This window comes from Bufo bufo, chromosome 4 (assembly GCF_905171765.1).
Source record: "Bufo bufo chromosome 4, aBufBuf1.1, whole genome shotgun sequence".
Taxonomy (NCBI): domain Eukaryota; kingdom Metazoa; phylum Chordata; class Amphibia; order Anura; family Bufonidae; genus Bufo; species Bufo bufo.
The window spans coordinates 635,371,068-635,394,865 of record NC_053392.1 but is presented as its reverse complement, the minus strand read 5'-3'; the positions used below and the strand labels follow the sequence as shown (position 1 = coordinate 635,394,865).

At 50.0% G+C, this 23,798-nt stretch overlaps 4 protein-coding genes across 4 annotated transcripts in view; 2 read left to right on the top strand and 2 right to left on the bottom strand.

The window, feature by feature from the left end:
- The first annotated feature begins 2,438 nt into the window (after positions 1 to 2,438).
- Positions 2,439 to 23,798, top strand: part of LOC120999870 — a 199,048-nt gene continuing 177,688 nt past the window's right edge. Inside the window, exon 1 of the mRNA XM_040430920.1 lies at positions 2,439 to 2,724. Within this exon, the coding sequence (XP_040286854.1) occupies positions 2,439 to 2,724 (286 nt within the window). The remainder of the gene's footprint in view (positions 2,725 to 23,798) is intronic.
- LOC120999877 (histone H2A type 1-like) lies at positions 5,219 to 5,632 on the bottom strand. Its single transcript, XM_040430928.1, has one exon. The coding sequence runs from the start codon at positions 5,630 to 5,632 to the stop codon at positions 5,240 to 5,242; it is 393 nt and encodes a 130-aa protein (XP_040286862.1). The 3' UTR covers positions 5,219 to 5,239.
- Positions 8,440 to 8,855, top strand: LOC120999876 (histone H2A type 1-like). The gene has a single exon (XM_040430927.1). The coding sequence runs from the start codon at positions 8,440 to 8,442 to the stop codon at positions 8,830 to 8,832; it is 393 nt and encodes a 130-aa protein (XP_040286861.1). The 3' UTR covers positions 8,833 to 8,855.
- LOC120999883 (histone H4) lies at positions 11,530 to 11,841 on the bottom strand. The gene has a single exon (XM_040430934.1). It carries the CDS (start codon positions 11,839 to 11,841, stop codon positions 11,530 to 11,532), a length of 312 nt encoding a protein of 103 aa, XP_040286868.1.

The window sequence follows — 23,798 nt, the reverse complement described above, 5'->3', positions numbered from 1 at the left end:
TGGAGGCTGTAATATAATGTAATGTGGAGGCTGGAAGTATGGAGGCTGTCATATAATCAGGAGGCTGTGATGTAATGTTTAGGCCGTGATGTTATGTAGAGGCCGGTAATATGGAGTCTGTAATATAATGTGGAGGCCGGTAATTTAACATGGAGACTGTAATGTAGAGGCTGTTAATACGGAGGCTGTAATAAAACATGGAGGCTGGTAATATTTAGGCTGTAAAATAATGTAGAGGCTATAATCTAATGTAGAGGCTGTAAAATGTTGTTGAGGTTGATAATATAATATGGAGGCTGGTAATATGGAGGCTGTAATATAATTTGAGGGCTGTAATGTAATGCAGAGGCTGGTAATATGAAGGCTGTAATATAATGTAGAGGATGTGATGTAATGTGGAGGCTGTTAGTATGGAGGCTGTAATGTAATGTTTAGGATGTGATGTAATGTAGAGGACGGTAATATGGAGTCTGTAATATAATGTGGAGGCTGGTAATGTCACATGGAGACTGTAATGTAGAGGATGGTAATATGGAGGCGGTAATGTAACATAGAGGCTGTAATGTAATGTGGAGGCTGGTAATTTTTAGGCTGTAATATAATGTGGAGGCTATAATGTAATGTAGAGGCTGTAATATGTTGTTGAGGTTGATAAAATAATATGGAGGCTGTGATGTAATGTGGAGGCCATTAATATGGAGGCTGTAATATAATGTAGATGCTGTAAATATGGAGGCTGTAATATAATGTTGAGGATGATAATATAGAAGCTGTGATGTAATGTGGAGACTATAATGTAATGTGGAGGCTTTAAATATGGAGGCTGTAATGTAATGTTGAGGTTGATAATATAATATGGAGGCTGTAATATAATATGGAGGCTGTAATTTAATATGGAGGCTGTAATATCATGTGGAGGCTGGTAGTATGGAGGCTGTCATATAATGTGGAGGCTTTGATGTAATCTTGATGCTGAAACTATGGAGGCTGTAACATAATGTTTAGGCTGTGATGTAATGTAGAGGACGGTAATATGGAGTCTGCAATATAATGTGGAGGCTGTAATGTAATATGGAGGCTGTAACATAATTTGGAGGCTGGTAATATGGAGGCTGTAATGTAATGCAGAGGCTGGTAATATGAAGGCTGCAATATAATGTGGAGGCTGGTAATATGGAGGCTGTAATGTAATGTGGAGGCTGTAATGTAATGTGGAGGCTGTAATATAATGTGGAGGCTGAAAATATGGAGGTTGTAACATAATGTTTATGCTGTGATGTAATGTAGATGACGGTAATATGGAGTCTGTAATATAATGTGGAGGATGTAATGTGGAGGCTGGCAATATAAAGGCTGCAATATAATATGGAGGCTATAATGTAATGTAGAGGCTGAAAATATGAAGGCTGTAATATAATGTTGAGATTGATAATACAAAATGGAGGCTGTAATGTGGAGGCTGTTAATAGGGAGGCTGTAATGTAATACGGAGGCTGTCAATTAATATGGAGGCTGTAACATAATATTTAAACTGTGATGTAATGTATAGGCCGCTAATATGGAGGCTGTAATATAATGTGGAGGCCGTAAATGTAATATGGAGACTGTAATGTAGAGGCTGGTACTACGGAGGCTGGAAATGTAATATGGAGACTGTAATGTAGAGGCCGGTTATACGGAGGCTGTAATATAATGTCCTGGCCAATAATGTAATATAGAGGCTGTAATGTAATGTGGAGGCTGTAATATAATTTTGAGCCTGTAATGTAATGCAGAGGCTGGTAATATGAAGACTGTTATATAATGTGGAGGCTGGTAGTATGGAGGCTGTAATGTAGAGGCTAGTAATATGGAGGCTGTAATGTAGAGGCTAGTAATATGGAGGCTGTAATGTAATATGGAGGCTGGAATATAATGTGGAAGCTGTAATATTATATGTAGGCTGTAATATAATGTGGAGGCTGTGATATTATGTGGAGCCTGGTAATGTAATGTGGAGGCTGTAATGTAATGTAGAGGCTAGTAATATGGAGGCTGTAATATAATGTGGAGGAAGATAATGTAATATGGAGGCTGTAATAGAAACATAGATGTAAGGTGGAGGCTGTAATGTAAGGTGGAGGCTGTAATGTAATGCAGAGGCTGTAATATAATGTGGAGGCTGGTAGTATGGAGGCTGTAATATAATGTGGAGGTTGATAATATAATATAGAGACTTTATTTTAATGTGAAGGATATGATGTAATTTACAGGCTGGTAATATGGAGGCTGGAAAATGAAAACCACCAGCACTTCTGAGCTCAGCCAATCAGAGCTGGAGGGCGGGGCCTGGAGTTCAGGAACAGCCCCGCCCCCTCTCTTTCAGGTCCGCCCATGCTCCATATAAAGGAGGGCTCTGGGCTGAGCAGTCACTGCTCTCTGCTCCTCACACCTAGAAGATGTCTGGTCGCGGTAAAGGAGGGAAAGGGCTCGGGAAAGGCGGCGCCAAGCGGCACAGGAAGGTGCTCCGTGATAACATCCAGGGCATCACCAAGCCTGCCATCCGCCGCCTAGCTCGCAGGGGAGGCGTCAAGCGCATCTCCGGCCTCATCTATGAGGAGACTCGCGGGGTGCTGAAAGTCTTCCTGGAGAACGTCATCCGGGACGCCGTCACCTACACCGAGCACGCCAAGAGGAAGACCGTCACCGCCATGGACGTGGTCTACGCGCTCAAGCGCCAGGGCCGCACTCTCTACGGCTTCGGGGGTTAATGCTGCCGCCTCCGTCCTCACAGCACAAAGGCTCTTCTCAGAGCCGCCCACATCTTCCCGGGGAGGAGCTACAATTCCACTGAGGGGTTAACACCGCCCGCACATCAGGAGATCAGCGGCGCCCTGTGCTCAGTACAGCCGGAGGTCTACATTACAGAAACCCCCCAATAATCGGTGTAAATCCCGAGCCCCGGGTGTTCTCCCCCGCAGCTACGAGACGAGCTGTGCTCGGAGACTGAGGGGTTAATCCGTCCCGCCAATGAGCGGCGCTGGTACAGGTCACATGATCGGCTCCTCCTGTAAATCAGCAGCTCAACTATTGGCGGGAAATTCAAATGAGCGACGAGATCCTGAGCTCTCCCAGCCAATAGCAGAGCTCTGGACCCCGCAGCCGTTATGTGCCCGTAGGAGCCTCGTCCTCCTGCACTGAGCGGCCGCACAGCCTCTCTCCAGGGAGCGCCACACTGAGGAGGATGATGGGAGTAGTGATCGGGCATGGAGGAGGAGGATGAGGGGAGCTTGTAGTGTAACTTCCGATAGCGTTACCGCATCTCATCTAGCTGACAGGGAGGAAAACCGCAGCCACTGTGAGAACAACGGGGAGACCCGGGAGCAGCTCCGCTGGAGACAGGGTGGGGGCTCTGAGAAGAGCCTTTGGGTCCGGAGAGCGGGGGCGGCGCTCACTTGGCGCTGGTGTACTTGGTGACGGCCTTGGTGCCCTCGGAGACGGCGTGCTTGGCCAGCTCTCCGGGCAGCAGCAGGCGCACGGCGGTCTGGATCTCCCGGGAGGTGATGGTGGAGCGCTTGTTGTAGTGAGCCAGGCGGGAGGCTTCCCCTGCGATGCGCTCGAAGATGTCGTTGACGAAGGAGTTCATGATGCCCATGGCCTTGGAGGAGATGCCGGTGTCGGGGTGGACCTGCTTCAGCACCTTGTAGACGTAGATGGCATAGCTCTCCTTCCTGCTCTTCCTCCGCTTCTTGCCGTCCTTCTTCTGAACCTTGGTGACGGCTTTCTTGGAGCCCTTCTTGGGCGCTGGGGCGGACTTGGCTGGCTCGGGCATTCTGACGGAAGACAAAATCTCGTCTGTTCTCCTCCTGCCACCGCGGCGGTATTTATACACGGGCCATGCAAATGAGCTGCTGCTGACTGCGCGCCGATCTACTGGAGGAGAGGGTCACGTGGTGTCTCCACTGCTCCTAATTGGCAGCCTCACATCCATCCAGCTGAGCCGGGGGCGGAGCAAATTGAGGGGCGGGGCTCACATACATCCATTCAGCAGAGCTGAAGGGCGGAGCAAATAGAGGGGCGGGGCTCACATACATCCATTCAGCGGAGCCGGGAGGCGGAGCAGCTGGAGGGGCGGAACTCACATCCATCCATTCAGATGAGCCGGGGGGCGGAGCAGCAAGGGGGCAGGGCCCCCATCCATCCATTCAGCTGAGCCGGGGGGCGGGGCTAACATCTCTACAGTTTATCAGGGCCTCGCAGATCGGCTGATAACTGCCCCTTACTGCGCCCCGCCCCCTGCTGGTAGTGATGCCGCCGCTGAGTGTACTGTGCGTGCAGGGGGGTCGTGCGCTCTGTCCCTGGACACCAGCGCAGCGATGGAGCCGCTCTTCTCCGCACAGTGAATACGGGACTGGGGGGCGGGAGAAGGCGGCCACTGACGGGTTAATACTGAGCAGGCTATGGGGGCGGGGCTATAGAACTAGTACCATGGCTTTTGAAATTCCCGCTCAATTACCGTCCGGTTAGAAATCAGCGGCCGTGGACAAGCTCCGCCCTCGGCTCATCTGAATGAATAGATATGAGCCCCGCCCCTCCTGCTGCTCCGCCCCCCGCTCTACTCAGAGCCCCCACCTTCTCTAGGCCGGAGCTGCCGCATTGTGTGAATACATGGAAGCCTCATGTCCGAGGCGGATTATTCCCTCATTATAGACCACTGATCGGGAGAATGAGGGGAGTAGTGATCGTATACTCGGGAGGATGAGGGGAGTAGTGATCGGCCAGAGAGAAGGATGGGGGGAGTAGTGATCGTATACTCGAGAGGATGAGGGCAGTAGTTATATGGTACTGAGGATGATTAGGGGAGTAGTGGTCAGCCAGTGAGGAGGATGAGGGGAGTAGTAATCTGCTGATGGATGGATGTGAGCCCCGCCGTGCGCTCTATCCCCGGACACCAGCGCAGAGAGAAGGGGGCGGAGCTATAGAACAAGTGCTTTACAGTGATTGGCTGATCTCTGGCTTTTGAAATTCCCGCTCAATTACAGTCCGGTCAGAATCCAGCGGCCGTGGAGGAGCAGTCCATTACACACAGGGGACGAACCCTTCACAGCAGCAATGTCTGCCCGTACTCGCAGCAGGTCAGGAGCGGTAAGTGCCCCTGTGTGACGCACGGACGCCTCCTCCACAGCGGAGATCAGCGGCTTTGCCAGCTCAGTCGTGCAGACCATGTGGGGGGCTCTTAGAAGAGCCTTTGGTTCCGGGCTCACTTGCTCTTGGCCGACTTGGTGCTCTCGGTCTTCTTGGGCAGCAGCACGGCCTGGATGTTGGGCAGGACGCCTCCCTGGGCGATGGTGACGCCGCCCAGCAGCTTGTTGAGCTCCTCGTCGTTGCGCACGGCCAGCTGCAGGTGGCGGGGGATGATGCGGGTCTTCTTGTTGTCGCGGGCGGCATTGCCGGCCAGCTCCAGGATCTCGGCGGTGAGATACTCGAGCACAGCGGCCAAGTAGACGGGAGCGCCGGCGCCCACCCTCTGGGCGTAGTTGCCCTTGCGGAGGAGCCTGTGCACTCGGCCGACCGGGAACTGGAGCCCTGCCCGGGAGGAGCGGGTCTTGGCCTTAGCCCGGACTTTGCCTCCTTGTTTGCCGCGTCCAGACATCGTTCTCTACAGCAAGGAAGACTCTGATGTGTGTGATCCGGAGGAGCCGCCTCCTGTCGCCTTTATAGGCTGCTGCTCCGCCCCCAGCGCCGCTCATTGGGTGGATTAGAAGCCTCCAACGGAGACAAGACTCTGGAGAAGCCAATGAGCGGCGCTGGGCGTGGCTTATGACGCAGGTACAGGTCACATGACCGGCTCCTCCTGTAGATCAGCAGCTCATTTGCAGTTGGGAACTATAGGCGGAAAATTCAAATGAGCGACGAGATCCTGAGCTTTCCCAGCCAATAGGAGCAGAGCTTTGGAGACTGTAATATAATGTGGAGGCTGTAATATAATGTGGAGGCTGTAATGTAATATGGACACGGTAATGTAATGTGAAGTTTGTAATATAATGTGGAGGCCGGTAATATGGAGGCTGTTATATAATGTGGAGTCTGTAAGATCAATGCTGTAATATCATGTAGAGGCTATAATGTAATGTTGAGGCTGTAAATACGGAGGCTGTAATATAATGTTGAGGTTAATAATATACTATAGAGGCTTTAATATAATGCAGAGGATATAATGTAATTTACAGGCTGGTAATATGGAGGCTAAAATTCTGGAGGCTGTAACATAATGTTTAAGCTGTGATGTAATGTAGAGGCCGGTAATATGGAGGCTGTAATATAATGTGGCGGCCGTAAATGTAATATGGAGACTAATATAGAGGCCGGTAATAGGGAGGCTGTAATATAATGTGGAGGCCAGTAATGTAATATGGAGACTGTAATGTAGAGGCCGGTAATATGGAGCTGTAAAATGTGCACACCAGTAATGAAAAATAGAGGCTGTAATGTAATGTGGAAGCTGGTAATATGAAGGCTGTAATATTATGTGGAGGCTGGTAGTATGGAGGCTGTAATGTAGAGGCTAGTTATATGGAGGATGTGATGTAATCTGGAGGCTGAAAATATGGAGGCTGTAACATAATGTTTAGGCTGTGATTTAATGTAGAGGACGGTAATATGGAGTCTGCAATATAATGTGGAGGCCTGTAATGTAATGTGGAGGCTGGTAATATAATTTGGAGTCTGTAATGCAATGCAGAGGCTGGTAATATTAAGGCTGTGATGTAATGTGGAGGCTGGTAGTATGGAGGCTGCAATATAATGTAATGTGGAGTCTAGTAGTATGGAGGCTGTCATATTGTAATGACCGGCGTCACGCACAGGGAGGAAAAAGGGAAAGCCCTGCCCAAGGGAGAGGGAAAGGTGAAGACCCCTAACTCACCGTGCAGCTGGCACCTGACTGCCCTGACGTCCCTAGACGGGTTCCTCACCCGTGCGGCGATCACGTGCCTAAACCCTGGCTTTCCCTAAAATGAGCGGGCCGGTGGGATCACTAGTCCACACCACTGACACTAAGAGGGAAACACCAGGGAGAGGACAGACAATACAGACACATACACCCAGGTGGGCGACCACAGCAGACCACAAAGGTCCAACAGGGATCCGGAGGGTAGCGTTCTGGACCAACTACCAGAGAACGCAGCTACTCAGCTCCAGAGGGTCAGAATAGATGTCCAGGCAGGAAGCTCTATATCTGGCAACCAGAGAAGTGTGAGAGGGGAATATAAGGAGGTCTGGGAGTGCTGGACAAGGAACAGCTGAGGAGAAGGAGCTACGGATCCCTGAGTGAGCCAAAAGGGTTTGCAAAGCAAACCCAGAAAGTTACCATAAGGAAAAAGCCCTATCTTACATAGAGCGCGCAGCCACCCGCTGCGACTTCCTGACCCCGGGTATAACGGAGTCAGGCGTGGCTCTTGACACCCTCGTGACAGTACCCCCCTCTCTACGAGGGGACTCCGGACACTCAGGACCAGGTCTCTCAGGGTGAGAGGCATGAAAAACCCGAACTAGCCTGTCGGCGTTTACCTCAGACGCTGGAACCCACATTCTTTCCTCGGGACCGTAACCTCTCCAATGCACCAGATATTGAAGAGAGCGGCGGACCCGACGAGAATGAACAATTTTGGATATTTGAAACTCTAGATTACCATCCACAATAACAGGAGGGGGTGGCAGCGGTGATGGTTCTAGAGGTGGAACATATTTTTTGAGTAACGACTTATGAAAAACATTATGAATTTTAAAAGTCTGAGGTAGCTCCAGGCGAAAAGCCAGACTCCACATTATATAACAGCCTCCATATTACCGGCCTCCACATTATATTACAAACTCCACATTACATTAAAAGTGTCCACATTATATAACAGCCTTTATATTACAGCCTCCACATTATATTACAGCCTCCACATTATATTACAGCCTCCACATTACATTATAGCCTTCATATTATTTTATAGCCTCCACATTATATTACAGCCTCCACATTATATTACAGCCTCTCTATTACCAGGCTCCACATTATATTACAGCCTCCCTATTACCAGACTCCACATTATATAATAGCCTCCACATTACAGCTTCCACATTATATTACAGCCTCCAAATTACCAGGCTCCAGAGCTTTGCTCCTATTGGCTGGGAAAGCTCAGGATCTCGTCGCTCATTTGAATTTCCCGCCTATAGTTCCCAACTGCAAATGAGCTGCTGATCTACAGGAGGAGCCGGTCATGTGACCTGTACTCGCGTCATAAGCCACGCCCAGCGCCGCTCATTGGCTTCTCCACGAGTCTTGTCTCCGTTGGAGGCTTCTAATCCACCCAATGAGCGGCGCTGGGGGCGGAGCAGCAGCCTATAAAGGCGGCAAGAGGCGGCTCCTCCGGATCACACACATCAGAGTCTTCGTTGCTGTAAAGAACGATGTCTGGACGCGGCAAACAAGGAGGCAAAGTCCGGGCTAAGGCCAAGACCCGCTCCTCCCGGGCAGGGCTCCAGTTCCCGGTCGGCCGAGTGCACAGGCTCCTCCGCAAGGGCAACTACGCCCAGAGGGTGGGCGCCGGCGCTCCCGTCTACTTGGCCGCTGTGCTCGAGTATCTCACCGCCGAGATCCTGGAGCTGGCCGGCAATGCCGCCCGCGACAACAAGAAGACCCGCATCATCCCCCGCCACCTGCAGCTGGCCGTGCGCAACGACGAGGAGCTCAACAAGCTGCTGGGCGGCGTCACCATCGCCCAGGGAGGCGTCCTGCCCAACATCCAGGCCGTGCTGCTGCCCAAGAAGACCGAGAGCACCAAGTCGGCCAAGAGCAAGTGAGCCCGGAACCAAAGGCTCTTCTAAGAGCCCCCCACATGGTCTGTACGACTGAGCTGGCGATGCCGCTGATCTCCGCTCTGGAGGCGTCACACAGGGGCACTTACCGCTCCTGACATTGCTGCTGTGGAGGGTTCGTCCCCCGTGTGTAATGGACTGCTCCTCCACGGCCGCTGGATTCTGACCGGACTGTGATTGAGCGGGAATTTCAAAAGCCAGAGATCAGCCAATCACTGTAAAGCACTTGTTCTATAGCTCCGCCCCCTTCTCTCTGCGCTGGTGTCCGGGGATAGAGCGCACGGCGGGGCTCACATCCATCCATCAGCAGATCACTACTCCCCCATCCTCCTCACTGGCTGACCACTACTCCCCTCATCCTCCTCACTGTCTGATCACTACTCCCCCATCCTCCTCACTGGCTGACCACTACTCCCCTCATCATCCTCAGTACCATATAACTACTTCACTCATTCTCCTCATTGCCCAACTGCTCTCTGGCCGATCACTACTCCCCCCATCCTCCCGAGTATACGATCACTACTCCCCTCATCCTCCCGATCAGTGGTCTATAATGAGGGAATAATCCGCCTCGGACATGAGGCTTCCATGTATTCACACAATGCGGCAGCTCCGTCCTAGAGAAGGTGGGGGCTCTGAGAAGAGCGGGGGGCGGAGCAGTAGGAGGGGCGGGGCTCATATCTATTCATTCAGACGAGCCGGGGGAGGGGCTCACATCATCTATTAAGCTGAGCCGGGGGCGGAGCTTGTCCACGGCCGTTGAATTCTTACCGGACGGTAATTGAGCGGGAATTTCAAAAGCCAAGGTACTAGTTCTATAGCCCCGCCCCCATAGCCTGCTCAGTATTAACCCGTCAGTGGCCGCCTTCTCCCGCCCCCCACCGGAGAAGGGGAGAACAGTCCCGTATTCACTGTGCGGAGAAGAGCGGCTCCATCGCTGCGCTGGTGTCCAGGGATAGAGCGCACGACCCCCCTGCACGCACAGTACACTCAGCGGCGGCATCACTACCTGCAGGGGGCGGGGCGCAGTGAGGGGCGGTTATCAGCCGAGCAGCGAGGCCCTGATAGACGGAAGAGAGCTGCTAGCCCCGCCCCCCGGCTCAGCTGAATGGATGGATGCGAGCCCTGCCCCTCCTGCTGCTCCTCCCCCCGGCTCATCTGAATGGATGGATGTGAGTTCTGCTCCGCCCCCCGGTTTAGTAGAATGGATGGCTATGAGCCCAACCCCTCCTGCTGCTCCGCCCTCCGACTCAGCTCTATGAATGGATGTGAGCCCCTCCCTTCTTTCTGCTCCGTCCCCCGGCTCTGCTGAATGGATGGATGTGAGCCCCGCCTCTCCTGTTGCTCCGCCCCCGGCTCTGCTGAATGGATGTATGTGAGCCCCGACCCTCCTGTTGCTCCGCCGGATGGATGGATGTGAGCCCCGCCCCTCTATTTGCTCCGCCCCCGGCTCAGCTGAATGGATGTGAGGCTGCCAATTGGGAGAAGTGGAGACACCACGTGACCTTCTCCTCCAGTAGATCGGCGCGCAGTCAGCAGCAGCTCATTTGCATGGCCCGTGTATAAATACCGCCGCGGTGGCAGGAAGAGAACAGACGAGATTTTGTCCTCAGTCAGAATGCCCGAGCCAGCCAAGTCCGCCCCAGCGCCCAAGAAGGGCTCCAAGAAAGCCGTCACCAAGGTTCAGAAGAAGGACGGCAAGAAGCGGAGGAAGAGCAGGAAGGAGAGCTATGCCATCTACGTCTACAAGGTGCTGAAGCAGGTCCACCCCGACACCGGCATCTCCTCCAAGGCCATGGGCATCATGAACTCCTTCGTCAACGACATCTTCGAGCGCATCGCAGGGGAAGCCTCCCGCCTGGCTCACTACAACAAGCGCTCCACCATCACCTCCCGGGAGATCCAGACCGCCGTGCGCCTGCTGCTGCCCGGAGAGCTGGCCAAGCACGCCGTCTCCGAGGGCACCAAGGCCGTCACCAAGTACACCAGCGCCAAGTGAGCGCCGCCGCCGCTGATCTCCGGACCCAAAGGCTCTTCTCAGAGCCCCCACCCTGTCTCCAGCGGAGCTGCTCCCGGGTCTCCCCGTTGTTCTCACAGTGGCTGCGGTTTTCCTCCCTGTCAGCTAGATGAGATGCGGTAACGCTATCGGAAGTTACACTACAAGCTCCCCTCCTCCTCCTCCTCCATGCCCGATCACTACTCCCATCATCCTCCTCAGTGTGGCGCTCCCTGGAGAGAGGCTGTGCGGCCGCTCAGTGCAGGAGGACGAGGCTCCTACGGGCACATAACGGCTGCGGGGTCCAGAGCTCTGCTATTGGCTGGGAGAGCTCAGGATCTCGTCGCTCATTTGAATTTCCCGCCTATAGTTGAGCTGCTGATTTACAGGAGGAGCCGGTCATGTGACCTGTACCAGCGCCGCTCATTGGCGGGACGGATTAACCCCTCAGTCTCCGAGCACAGCTCGTCTCGTAGCTGCGGGGGAGAACACCCGGGGCTCGGGATTTACACCGATTATTGGGGGGTTTCTGTAATGTAGACCTCCGGCTGTACTGAGCACAGGGCGCCGCTGATCTCCTGATGTGCGGGCGGTGTTAACCCCTCAGTGGAATCGTAGCTCCTCCCCGGGAAGATGTGGGCGGCTCTGAGAAGAGCCTTTGTGCTGTGAGGACGGAGGCGGCAGCATTAACCCCCGAAGCCGTAGAGAGTGCGGCCCTGGCGCTTGAGCGCGTAGACCACGTCCATGGCGGTGACGGTCTTCCTCTTGGCGTGCTCGGTGTAGGTGACGGCGTCCCGGATGACGTTCTCCAGGAAGACTTTCAGCACCCCGCGAGTCTCCTCATAGATGAGGCCGGAGATGCGCTTGACGCCTCCCCTGCGAGCTAGGCGGCGGATGGCAGGCTTGGTGATGCCCTGGATGTTATCACGGAGCACCTTCCTGTGCCGCTTGGCGCCGCCTTTCCCGAGCCCTTTCCCTCCTTTACCGCGACCAGACATCTTCTAGGTGTGAGGAGCAGAGAGCAGTGACTGCTCAGCCCAGAGCCCTCCTTTATATGGAGCATGGGCGGACCTGAAAGAGAACTGGGGGCGGGGCTGTTCCTGAACTCCAGGCCCCGCCCTCCAGCTCTGATTGGCTGAGCTCAGAAGTGCTGGTGGTTTTCATTTTCCAGCCTCCATATTACCAGCCTGTAAATTACATCATATCCTTCACATTAAAATAAAGTCTCTATATTATATTATCAACCTCCACATTATATTACAGCCTCCATACTACCAGCCTCCACATTCTATTACAGCCTCTGCATTACATTATAGCCTCCACCTTATATTACAGCCTCCATACTACCAGCCTCCACCTTACATTACAGCCTCTGCATTATAGCCTCCACCTTACATTACAGCCTCCATATTACATCTATGTTTCTATTACAGCCTCCATATTACATTTCTTCCTCCACATTATATTACAGCCTCCATATTACCAGCCTCCACATTCTATTACAGCCTCTGCATTACATTATAGCCTCCACATTACATTACAGCCTCCACCTTACATCTATGTTTCTATTACAGCCTCCATATTACATTATCTTCCTCCACATTATATTACCAGCCTCTACATTACATTACCAGGCTCCACATAATATCACAGCCTCCACATTACATTACAGCCTACATATAATATTACAGCTTCCACATCATATTCCAGCCTCCACATTACATTACAGCCTCCACATTACATTACAGCCAACATATAATATTACAGCTTCCACATTATATTACAGCCTCCATATTATATTATCAACCTCAACATTATATTACAGCCTCCATATTTAAAGCCTCCACATTACATTATAGTCTCCACATTACATCACAGCCTCTATATTATCATCCTCAACATTATATTACAGCCTCCATATTTACAGCATCTACATTATATTACAGCCTCCATATTAATGGCCTCCACATTACATCACAGCCTCCATATTATATTATGAACCTCAACAATATATTACAGCCTCTACATTACATTATAGCCTCCACATTATATTACAGCCTAAAAATTACCAGCCTCCACATTATATTACAGCCTCCATATTAATGGCCTCCACATTACATCACAGCCTCCATATTATATTATGAACCTCAACAATATATTACAGCCTCTACATTACATTATAGCCTCCACATTATATTACAGCCTAAAAATTACCAGCCTCCACATTACATTACAGCCTCCATGTTACATTACTGGCCTCCACATTACATTACAGCCTCCGTATTACCATCCTCTACATTACAGTCTCCATGTTACATTACCAGCCTCCACATTATATTACAGACTCCATATTACCGTCCTCTACATTACATCACATCCTAAACATTACATTGTATCCTCCATACTAACAGCCATCACATTACATCACAGCCTCTACATTATAATACAGCCTTCATATTACCAGCCTCTGCATTACATTACAGCCCTCAAATTATATTACAGCCTCCATATTACCAGCCTCCATATTATATTATCAACCTCAACAACATATTACAGCCTCTACATTAAATTATAGCCTCCACATTATTTTACAGCCTAAATATTACCTGCCTCCATGTTATATTACAGCCTCCGTATTAACGGCCTCTACATTACAGTCTCCATGTTAAATTACCGGCCTCCACATTATATTACAGACTCCATATTACCGGCCTCTACATTACATCACGGCCTAATCATGACATCACAGCCTCCACATTATATGACAGCCTCCATACTACCAGCCTCCACATTACATTATATTACAGCTTCCATACTACCAGCCTCCACATTACATCACAGCCTTAATATTACCAGCCTCTGCATTACATTACAGACTACAAATTATATTACAGCCTCCACATTACATTACAGCCTCCACATTATATTGCAGACTCCATATAACCGTCCTCTACATTACATCACAGCCTAAACATTATGTTACAGCCTCCATATATTCAGCCTCCAGATTACATCACAGCCTCCATATAACTAGCCTCTACAGTACATTACAGCCTCCATACTACCAGCTTCCACATTACATTACAGCCTCTATATTTCATTACTGGCCTACACATTATATTACAGCTTCCATATTACCGGCCTCTACATTACAGTCTCCATATTATATTACATTACTGGCCTCCACATTATATTACAGCCTCTGTATTACCGGCCTCCACATCACATCTACATCACATCACAGCTTAAACATTATGTTACAGCCTCCATATTTTCAGCCTCCACATTACATCACAGCCTCCACATTAATTGACAACCTCCATATTACCAGCCTATAAATTACATTATATCCTCTGCATTATATTAACGCCTCTATATTATATTATTAACCTCAACATTATATTACAGCCTCCTTATTTACAGCCTCCACATTACATTATAGCCTTCATATGATATTACAGACTTCATACTATATTACAGCCTCCACATAATATTACAGCGTCCATATTACCAGCCTCCACATGATATTACAGCATTCATCTTACAGACTACACATTATATAACAGCCTCCATATTACCGGCCTCCACATTATATTACAACCTCTACATTATATTACAACCTCCACATTACATTACAAGCATCCACATTATATAACAGCCTTCACATTACATTACAGCCTCCACATTATAATTACAGCCTCAATATTATATTACAGCCTTCATATTACATTATAGCCTCTATATTATATTACAGCCTCCACATAATATTACAGACTCCATATTACCAGGCCCCACAATATATTAAAGCCTTCACATTACCAGCCTTCACATTATTACATCCTCCACAACATATTACAGCCTCCATATTATCAGGCTCCACATGATATTAGAGCCTCCATATTACCAGGCTTCACAAGATATTACAGCCTCTCTATTACCAGGCTCCACATTACATTATAGCTTCCATATTATATCACAGCCTTCACATTACATTACAGCCTCCACATTACATTATAGACTCCATGTTATATTATAGTCTCCACATTACATTATAGCCTCCATATTATATTACAGCCTACACGTTATATTACAGCCTCCACATTACAGCCTCCATATTATATTACTGCTTACACATTATATTACAGCCTCCAAATTACATTACAGCCTCCACATTACATTATAGCCTCCATATTATATTACAGCCTACACGTTATATTACAGCCTCCACATTACATTACGGCCTCCTTATTATATTACAGCTTCCACATTATATTACAGCCTCCATATTACCAGGCTCCACATTACATTACAGCCTCCATATTATATTAAAGCCTCCTCATTACATTATAGCCTCCATATTATATTACAGCCTCCACATTACATTATAGCCTCCATATTATATTACAGCCTCCATATTACATTATAGCCTTCATATTATTTTATAGCCTCCACATTATATTACAGCCTCCACTTTACATTATAGCCTCCATATTATATTACAGCTTCCACATTATATTACAGCCTCCATATTACCAGGCTCCACATTATATTACAGCCTCCATATTACCAGGCTCCACATTATATTACAGCCTCCTTATTACCAGGCTCCACATTATATTACAGCCTCCACATTAAATTACAACCTCCATATTATATTACAGCTTCCACATTATATTACAGCCTCCATATTACCAGGCTTCACATTATATCACTGCCTTCATATTACCAGGCTCCACATTATATTACAGCCTCCATATTACCAGGCTCCACATTATATTACAGCCTCCACATTAAATTACAGCCTCCATATTACCAGTCTCCACATGATATTACAGCCTCCATATTATATTACAGCCTCCACATTACCAGGCGGTCCTCATTAAGGTCTTACTGGGGGGGCTGTTGTGTGTGGGGGGGGATAGAAGCATCACCAGCATCACATGCATCAACTTCCGTCTATAATGAGCAGCTTTCTTCAGCCGCCCTCTGAAGAAACCACCCAGCTCCAGCAGCAGGACATCCAGCAGAACCTGAACCAGCAGGCGGTGACATACTTGGACTGCACCCTGTAACCCATGATCCAAGATCTCCTGGACTTCTGGGCATGCAAACTTGATGTGTGGCCCCAACTGGGCGAGTTTTCCATGGACATGCTTTCCTGCCCGGCCAGAGCGGGTGCTCGGTGCGGCGGGGGGCACAGATACCCCTGAGAGAACTCACCTTTCCTTCCAAAATGTTTAGTGACAAATAGAGTTGAGCGGACACCTGGATGTTCGGGTTCGGCCGAACTTCACCCGAACCCAAACCCCATTGAAGTCAATGGGGACAATGAATGCCACCAGCAGCGCGTCTACCAGCGTGCGCTTGTACTCGCGCATCTTACGATCACGCTCCAGTGAGGGAATTAAGGACGGTACGTTGTCCCTGTAACGGGGATCCAGCAGCGTGGCCACCCAGGAATCAGCACAAGTTAGAATGTGGGCACCTCGGCGGTCGTTGTGGAGACACTGCAGCATGTAATCGCTCATGTGTGCCAGGCTGCCCAGAGGCAACGACAAGCTGTCCTCTGTGGGAGGTGTATCGTCTGTGTCCTCTGTATCCCCCCAGCCACGCACCAGTGATGGCCATGAGCTGGTCTGGGTGCCACCCTGCTGTGAACATGGTTCCTCCTCCTCCATCTCCTCATCCTCCACCTCCTCATCCTCCAGAACTGTGCCCTGGCTGGACAATTGTGTACCTTGGGGTTGTGGGTGCAGGAACCCACCCTCGGAGCCACTTGGGAATGACTGGCCGGAAACCCTATGAAATGATCCCTCTTCTTCCTCCTCCTCCTCCTCCTGTGCCACCTCCTCTTCCATCATCGCCTGCAGCGTTTTTTCAAGGAGGCAAAGAAGTGGGATAGTAACGCTGAGAACGGCGTTATCGGCACTGGCCATGTTGGTGGAGTACTCGAAACAGCGCAACGAGGAACACAGGTCTCGCATGGAGGCCCAGTCATTGGTGGTGAAGTGTTGCTGTTCTGCAGAGCGACTCACCCGTGCGTGCTGCAGCTGAAACTCCACTATGGCCTGCTGCTGCTCGCACCGTCTGTCCAGCATGTGCAGGGTGGAGTTCCACCTGGTGGGCACGTCGCATATGAGGCGGTGAGCGGGAATGCCGAAGTTACGCTGCAGCGCTGACAGGCGAGCAGCAGCAGGGTGAGAACGCCGGAAGCGCGCACAGACGGCCCGCACTTTATGCAGCAGCTCTGACATGTCGGGGTAATGTTTAAGGAATCTCTGCACCACCAAATTCAGCGCATGCGCCAGGCAAGGGATGTGCGTCAAACCGGCTAGTCCCAGAGCTGCAACGAGATTTCGCCCATTATCGCACACCACCAGGCCGGGCTTGAGGCTGACTGGCACCAACCACTCATCGGTCTGTTGTTCAAGACCCGTCCACAGCTCCTGCGCGGTGTGGGGTTTGTCCCCCAAACAGATACGTTATAACACTGCCTGCTGTCGTTTACCCCTGGCTGTGCTGAAGTTGGTGGTGAAGGGGTTACGCTGACCGGATGAGGAGGCGTCAATTTTGACGTAAATTTGTCCTAACAGCAGCACAAGTGGGGTATTTGCCCCTGTGAAGCTGGTCAGGACAGGCGGAATTTTTAATGAACAAAAAATTTCTGCCTAAGTATCCTAATTAGTAATTAACTAATTAAGCCCCTACCCCATATAACCCGGCCCCCAACTGGACGGGGTTGCTTTATAACAAGTAAATGATAATAAATCACACAAGGGGAGGGAAATTTGTGTGCTGCTGTTAGGACTAAGGGAAAACAAATTTACGTCAAAATTGACGCTTCCCTTTCGTCCTAACCAGCAGCACAAGTGGGGAAGTAGCAAGAAACCTCACCCAAATTGGGAGGGCTCCCTACTCCCCTCTCAGGAGAGGGCGGCACTTAAAACGGATTGTCCAAAGGCCATTCCCTCCGCCTGTCTAGCCTCTAGACGATAATGCGAGATAAAGGTGTTCAGAGAACTCCAAGAAGCGGCTGCACAAATCTGATCTAAGGGGATCAGTTTCTTCTCTGCATAAGAGGTGGATACAGCCCTGGTAGAATGGGCAGAGACAAAAGAAGGAGGCGTCAAATCTTGGGACAGAAAGGCCAGACGGATTGCTTCTTTAATCCACCTGCTCAGAGTGGGTTTGGAGGCCTTCAGACCCCTGTTCTTCCCTGAATAGGTCAGAAGGAGGTTTTCCGATCTTCTGAATTCGCTTGTTCTGTCCAAATATATCCTAAGACCTCTTGAGATGTCTAATGTACGGAGCCTTTCCTCCTCGGGAGAAGTCGCAGCCGGTGAAAAAGTGGGCAGACATATCGTCTGATTGATATTAGAAAAAGTAGGAACCTTTGGCAAAAAGGTTGGCAAAAACCTTAACAGGACCTTGTCCTTAAGGAATTTTAAATAGGGCTCGGAAGCCCCCAGAGCCTGAAGTTCCCCAACTCTCTTAGCTGATGTGATAGCTAGTAAGAAGGTGATCTTTAGGGATAGGAATCTCAAGTCTACCTCATTCAAAGGCTCAAAAGGGGGGACACATAACCCTTTTAGAACCACCGTTAAGTCCCACTGTGGGATTGGTCTCAGGATTCTGGGTTTAAGCCTCTCGGCTCCCTTCAGGAACCTCTTGATTAGGGGGTCCTGAGAAATCGGTCTGCTAAGGCATGCCGATAAGGCAGAGACGTGAGCTCTGAGAGTAGATGGGCTTAGACCCTTGTCTAGACCATCCTGGAGGAATTGTAAAATAGCGGAGAGAGGAGGGTCTGAGGCAACTACCTCTCTGTCATTACACCATTGCAGGAATATTCTGTAGATTCTAGAATACTTCTTGCTTATAGATTCCGCTCTGGAGTGAGAAATTGTTCTCAGGACCTCCACAGATAACCCTCTAGCTTCTAGAAGGGACCTGTCAATCTCCAGGCTGTCAGATTGAGCCTCCTCAGATCTAGACAGGGACCTGTGTCCTGATACACAAGGTCCTGTATTAGGGGAAGTCTCCAATATTTGCCCTAACTCATCTTCATGAGCTGGGTGAACCAAGACATCTTTGGCCAGAATGGCATGATGGCAATCACCGAGGTCTGGTTTTGCTTGATCTTCATCAATACCCTCGGTATCATGGAAATTGGAGGGAAGATATATGCCAGCCTGAACCTCCACGTTATGGACAGAGCGTCTATCGCTACCGGGTTGTCCTCCCTGTAAAGGGAACAGAACCTGATCACCTTGGCGTTCAATCGGGTAGCCATCAGGTCGATTTCCGGCGTGCCCCACCGCTGGACAATCATAGAGAAGATACTCTTGTTCAGGGACCATTCCCCTGGAACCGATAGACCCCGACTCAGGTGATCTGCCACCCCATTGAGATCCCCTTTGATATGGACTGCCATTAGGTGGGATAGGTTGATCTCTGCCCAAGAGAGAATAGAACCCACCTCCCTCAGGAGGGTTAGGGATTTCGTCCCTCCCTGTCTGTTTAGGTAAGCGACCACAGTCGTGTTGTCTGTCCGGACTCTCACCGCCTGACCGCAAATGAGAGGAGCAAAATGAAGGAGGGCTAGTTTGACCGCTCTCAGCTCTCTCCAGTTGGATGAGAGGATTTTCTCCTGGGGATTCCAAGTACCTCGTACTGGGTTGTCCTCCAGATGGGCCCCCCAGCCCAGCAGAGAAGCGTCCGTGGTCAACGTGACCCAACGAGGTTGGATCAGAGACCTCCCATCCTTTAGGTTCTTCCACCACTTGAGCGAAGAACGGACTTCTACCGACGGGAAGTGCATTCTGTCTAGGTCTTTGGGCTTGCGACTCCAAGCTGCTAAGAGCTCCTCCTGATGAGGAGGGGGCGTAAGTGCCATAAGGCCCAAGGAACTGCCTCTGCAGATGCTGACATGTGGCCTAACATCCTCATAAGAACCCTTATGGAGACTCGTCTGGGCGGTATAAGAGACTGTGCGGCTTTTATTACTCTGTCCCTCCTCTGTGGGGACAGGTATAGGGTCATCAGTTGTGAATCGATCACAAACCCCAAGAACGTTCTCGTGGTTGACGGGACTAAGTGCGACTTGTCCCAATTTATCAACCAACCCAGACCCTGGAGAATCTGGAGAGCTTGTTGAAGCTGACTCTGCAGGACGTCTGCGTTTGCGGCTTTTAAAAGCCAATCGTCCAAGTACGGTACGACCTCTAGCCCAAGAAGTCTTAAATGGGCGACCACAGGAGCCACTACCTTTGTGAAGGTGTGCGGAGCTGAGGATATGCCGAAGGGCAATACAGCAAACTGGTAGTGCTTCACTACCCCTTGCAAGGCCACAGCAACTCTGAGATATTTCCTGTGTGCTGGGTAGATGGGAACATGAAGGTAGGCATCCTTCAGGTCTATAGTTACCATCATATCTCCTGGCTTCAGGATGTTTAATACAGAGCGAATGGTTTCCATCCGGAAACGCTTCTTCCTGATGAAACGATTTAAGTAACGTAAATCGATGATCATCCGCCAGTCTCCTGATGGTTTTGGTACCAGAAAGATGGGGGAATAAACCCCCTGCCGCCATTCGCGAGGAGGAACCTCCTCTAATGCTCCATTCTGTATATACTGGAGAACCGAGTCTTCCAGGATTAATTGTTTGTCGGGTGCTAAAGTCCTTGTCAGGACGAACTTGTCCCGAGGAAGGGAAATTAAATCTATTGTGTACCCTGACGCTATCACTTGTAGCACCCAAGGGTCTGGAATTTTTTGCATCCAAAAACTTTTGAATAGACTCAAACGTCCACCGACTGGGGGACTGAAAACTGGTCCTTCCTCTGGGACACCGGGGGGTGGGGAAGGGGAATTGACGGGCTGTGGAGAGTCATAGATCAGCCCTGCGGTTTCCACGACTGCGACCCCTACCTCTCTTACTACCTTCAGAACGCCTCTGGGTTCTATCTCCCCCCTGAAATCTTCCTCCTCCTCCTCTACCTCTTCCTCGACCCCGAAAAGACTGCTGGGGGAGGGATTTACCTTTCTTGTCCGCTAAGTTCTCCATGAGAGAATCTAATTCAGAACCGAACAATCTACCCGGTTCATAGGGAAGGGAGCAAAGGTTAAACTTGGACGTGTTGTCCGCCGCCCATGGTTTTAACCAGAGTGGGCGCCTACTGGCTGAGGAAAGCGCCATAGACTTGGCCGCTAATTTTAATTGTTGTTGGGAGGAATCTGATAAGAAATCAATCCCCAGTAAGAGAGTCTTGAATTGGTCCAGGATGTCGTCCCGGGCAACCCCAGAATCCAAGTCTGATTGGATTCTGAGAGTGCGCGCACGGACGAACTCTGATACCTCAGAGCCCGCTATAGCAACCGAGGCAGAGGCGGAGGCAGCCGAGTAGTTGCGTCTAAGCGTGCACTCTGCTCGTCTGTCTAGGGGGTCCTTTAGGTTGCTGCCGTCGTCTGAGGGGACTAGGGTTCTTTTGGAGAGCTTCGATATGGCCATATCCACCTTTGGAGGTGGAACCCAAACTAAGGAATCCGCATCCTGTAGAGGGAACATTAGTTTAAATCTCTTTGTTAACACTGGCCCTTTCTCCGGGTGTTTCCACTCGGTTGCCATTAATTTCTTTAAAGACTCGTCCACTTTAAAGGCCCTTGGCCCCCTAGAGGTGGACTGTGGAGCTTCCCCTTGCTCAACAGCATGGTCCCTCGACCTGATGGAGCGTAACAGTCTTTGAGTTTTTTCGGCCGGAAAGAGGAAGGCCGAACTCTCTTCCTCAGAGGAAGAATTATCCTCAATGGAGACGACGTCTTCAGACATGGGTACAGGACCAGGAGAAGCCTGTCTGGGCCTCTTGTTAGAGACTGCTCCCTTGATCTCGGCAATGGACGTATCCATGAACTTCTTCATCCATGAAAACATGTCCACCACCGTTGGTTCTGGGTCCGCTGGTCTGGGTCGGCAGCCTGGGCATCGGTGGAATTCGTACGAATCCGGTAATGGGGTGCTGCAGCTGGAGCAGGCGAGATGTTTCTGCTTGTGAGTGGATTTGCCTAAGAAACAGACAACAGAATAAGAATTTGGACCCAAAATGGTACAAAAAAGGAGAGCAGTTGTAGTGTACGGGGACTGTAATACCCGTCACTACCAAAGGTCACTTGGTGTGCTGTCGTCCCTCCTTATTTATGGGGAAGTTGGTATATGTCATCTTTATAAAATGTCATGTAATGTAATGCTATGTATTTCCCTGTTACTGTGAAACTTGCATGTACAGGCCGGCTAGGGGTGTCATTCCAGCTTCTAGTCACTAGAGGGAGCTAGGGAGCCCTAGTTTATATAAGGCCCAGTCAGGGAAGGGAAAGGGAGTGTAGTCCAGTCTGACCAGAGCTTAGACAATGTCAGAGACAAGTCCAGGCCTGAAGCCTGCGGACCAGGAGAGGGTATTGCAGTCCCTGTAACCGGGTTCCAAATCCAAAGAGAAGGTTCCCCTCCTGAATTTATATATGCAGAAGCAGGAAGACCACTGTTAAACAGCCTGGGAAGTCAGTGCAGAAACTTCTAGAATCTGAGGAAGCAGAATGAGAGACAGAGGCAAATCTCAGGAAAGCAAGAGGTACTCAAGATAACAGAGAAGGTACTTAATAATCATAAAGCCAAGGATATACGCCAGAGTTAAGGTATTGGGCCTTGGAGAAGATTTTCTATGTTCCAGGATCAGTCAGGAATAGAGTGCAAGCTCCTGTACTGCAAGTCCTGTGTTTCACACTCTGTAATCGCCTTGCTTAATCTGTATTGCCTGCATCGACCGTATTGTAAAATCAACTGTATGCAAAGGAACTGCGCTTCCGTGAATGTCTCTGTATGAAAACTACTAAAGTTGGAGTTCTGTTTTAACATCACGTGGTTCCTCATTTATTCCTGCTATCAGCAAACGGCGTGCCACCGTTTACTTGGCACTGGCGTCACGAACTTTCTATCATCACCTGCCCTAGCAGAGAGTCAGCCGTACCAGGTTAGTGTCTATTGCACTACATCACCCAGGAACACTTCTAAACACAACTTGAGTACGCTGCACAGTACCTTACCATGAGGTGGCGATGCCATCTTAGAAGAAAGCAAGGTGACTTCAAGGAACTTCCTGAACGCAGGAGAAGCCAAACAGCAGAAGTCAGTTGAGCTCAGAAAACTGAGAGCAACATTGACCTGCCTCACACAGGTGCCTTAAATAGCACAAGGGGGAGGAGTTTATAGCCACTCCCCCACCCAGGGGGTGGATTCCCGAGTTAAAACTACAATTTTAATAAAAATAATATGATTTCTCTCTTTTCCCCCCGTTAGGTGCCCCAGCAAAACTGAGGGCACGAAACTAAGAGGGTTTTAAACAGGGGAAGCGCTGAACACAGCGCTGGAGGACGGTGCCACGGACCGGAAGTGACGACAATGACGCACTTCCGGTACTCGCGAGACGCCGGAGGAGCGCGGAAGCGACTGCTAAGCGGCACACGAGGTAAGAGGCAGGAGTAGCCAAACAGCAGCTATCTCCCCCCTTCATCCGATATGACTATAAAACATAGATGGGCTCCGAAGTAATCCACCGGAGGCACGCTCCCACCGAGGCAGGAGAGGGCAGGACACTCTAGGATACCTAGAAAAACAAAAAGGCAGAATTAAAGATTATAATAACCATTTTATAAAGTTATAGATAACTATGGGAGACTCCAGTAAGGAGTCTAGCCTGTCCTGGAGTCCACAGGACAATAAAAAAGCAACCCTGTCCAGTTGGGGGCCGGGTTATATGGGGTAGGGGCTTAATTAGTTAATTACTAATTAGGATACTTAGGCAGAAATTTTTTGTCCATTAAAAATGCTGCCTGTCCTGACCAGCTTCACAGGGGCAAATACCCCACTTGTGCTGCTGGTTAGGACGAAAGGGAACCGGTAGAGGATGAG

Excerpts from the sequence above, each read along its gene's own strand:
- LOC120999876 (XM_040430927.1), top strand. The coding sequence starts at position 8,440 with ATGTCTGGACGCGGCAAACAAGGAGGCAAAGTCCGGGCTAAGGCCAAG.
- LOC120999877 (XM_040430928.1), bottom strand. The coding sequence starts at position 5,632 with ATGTCTGGACGCGGCAAACAAGGAGGCAAAGTCCGGGCTAAGGCCAAG.
- LOC120999883 (XM_040430934.1), bottom strand. The coding sequence starts at position 11,841 with ATGTCTGGTCGCGGTAAAGGAGGGAAAGGGCTCGGGAAAGGCGGCGCC.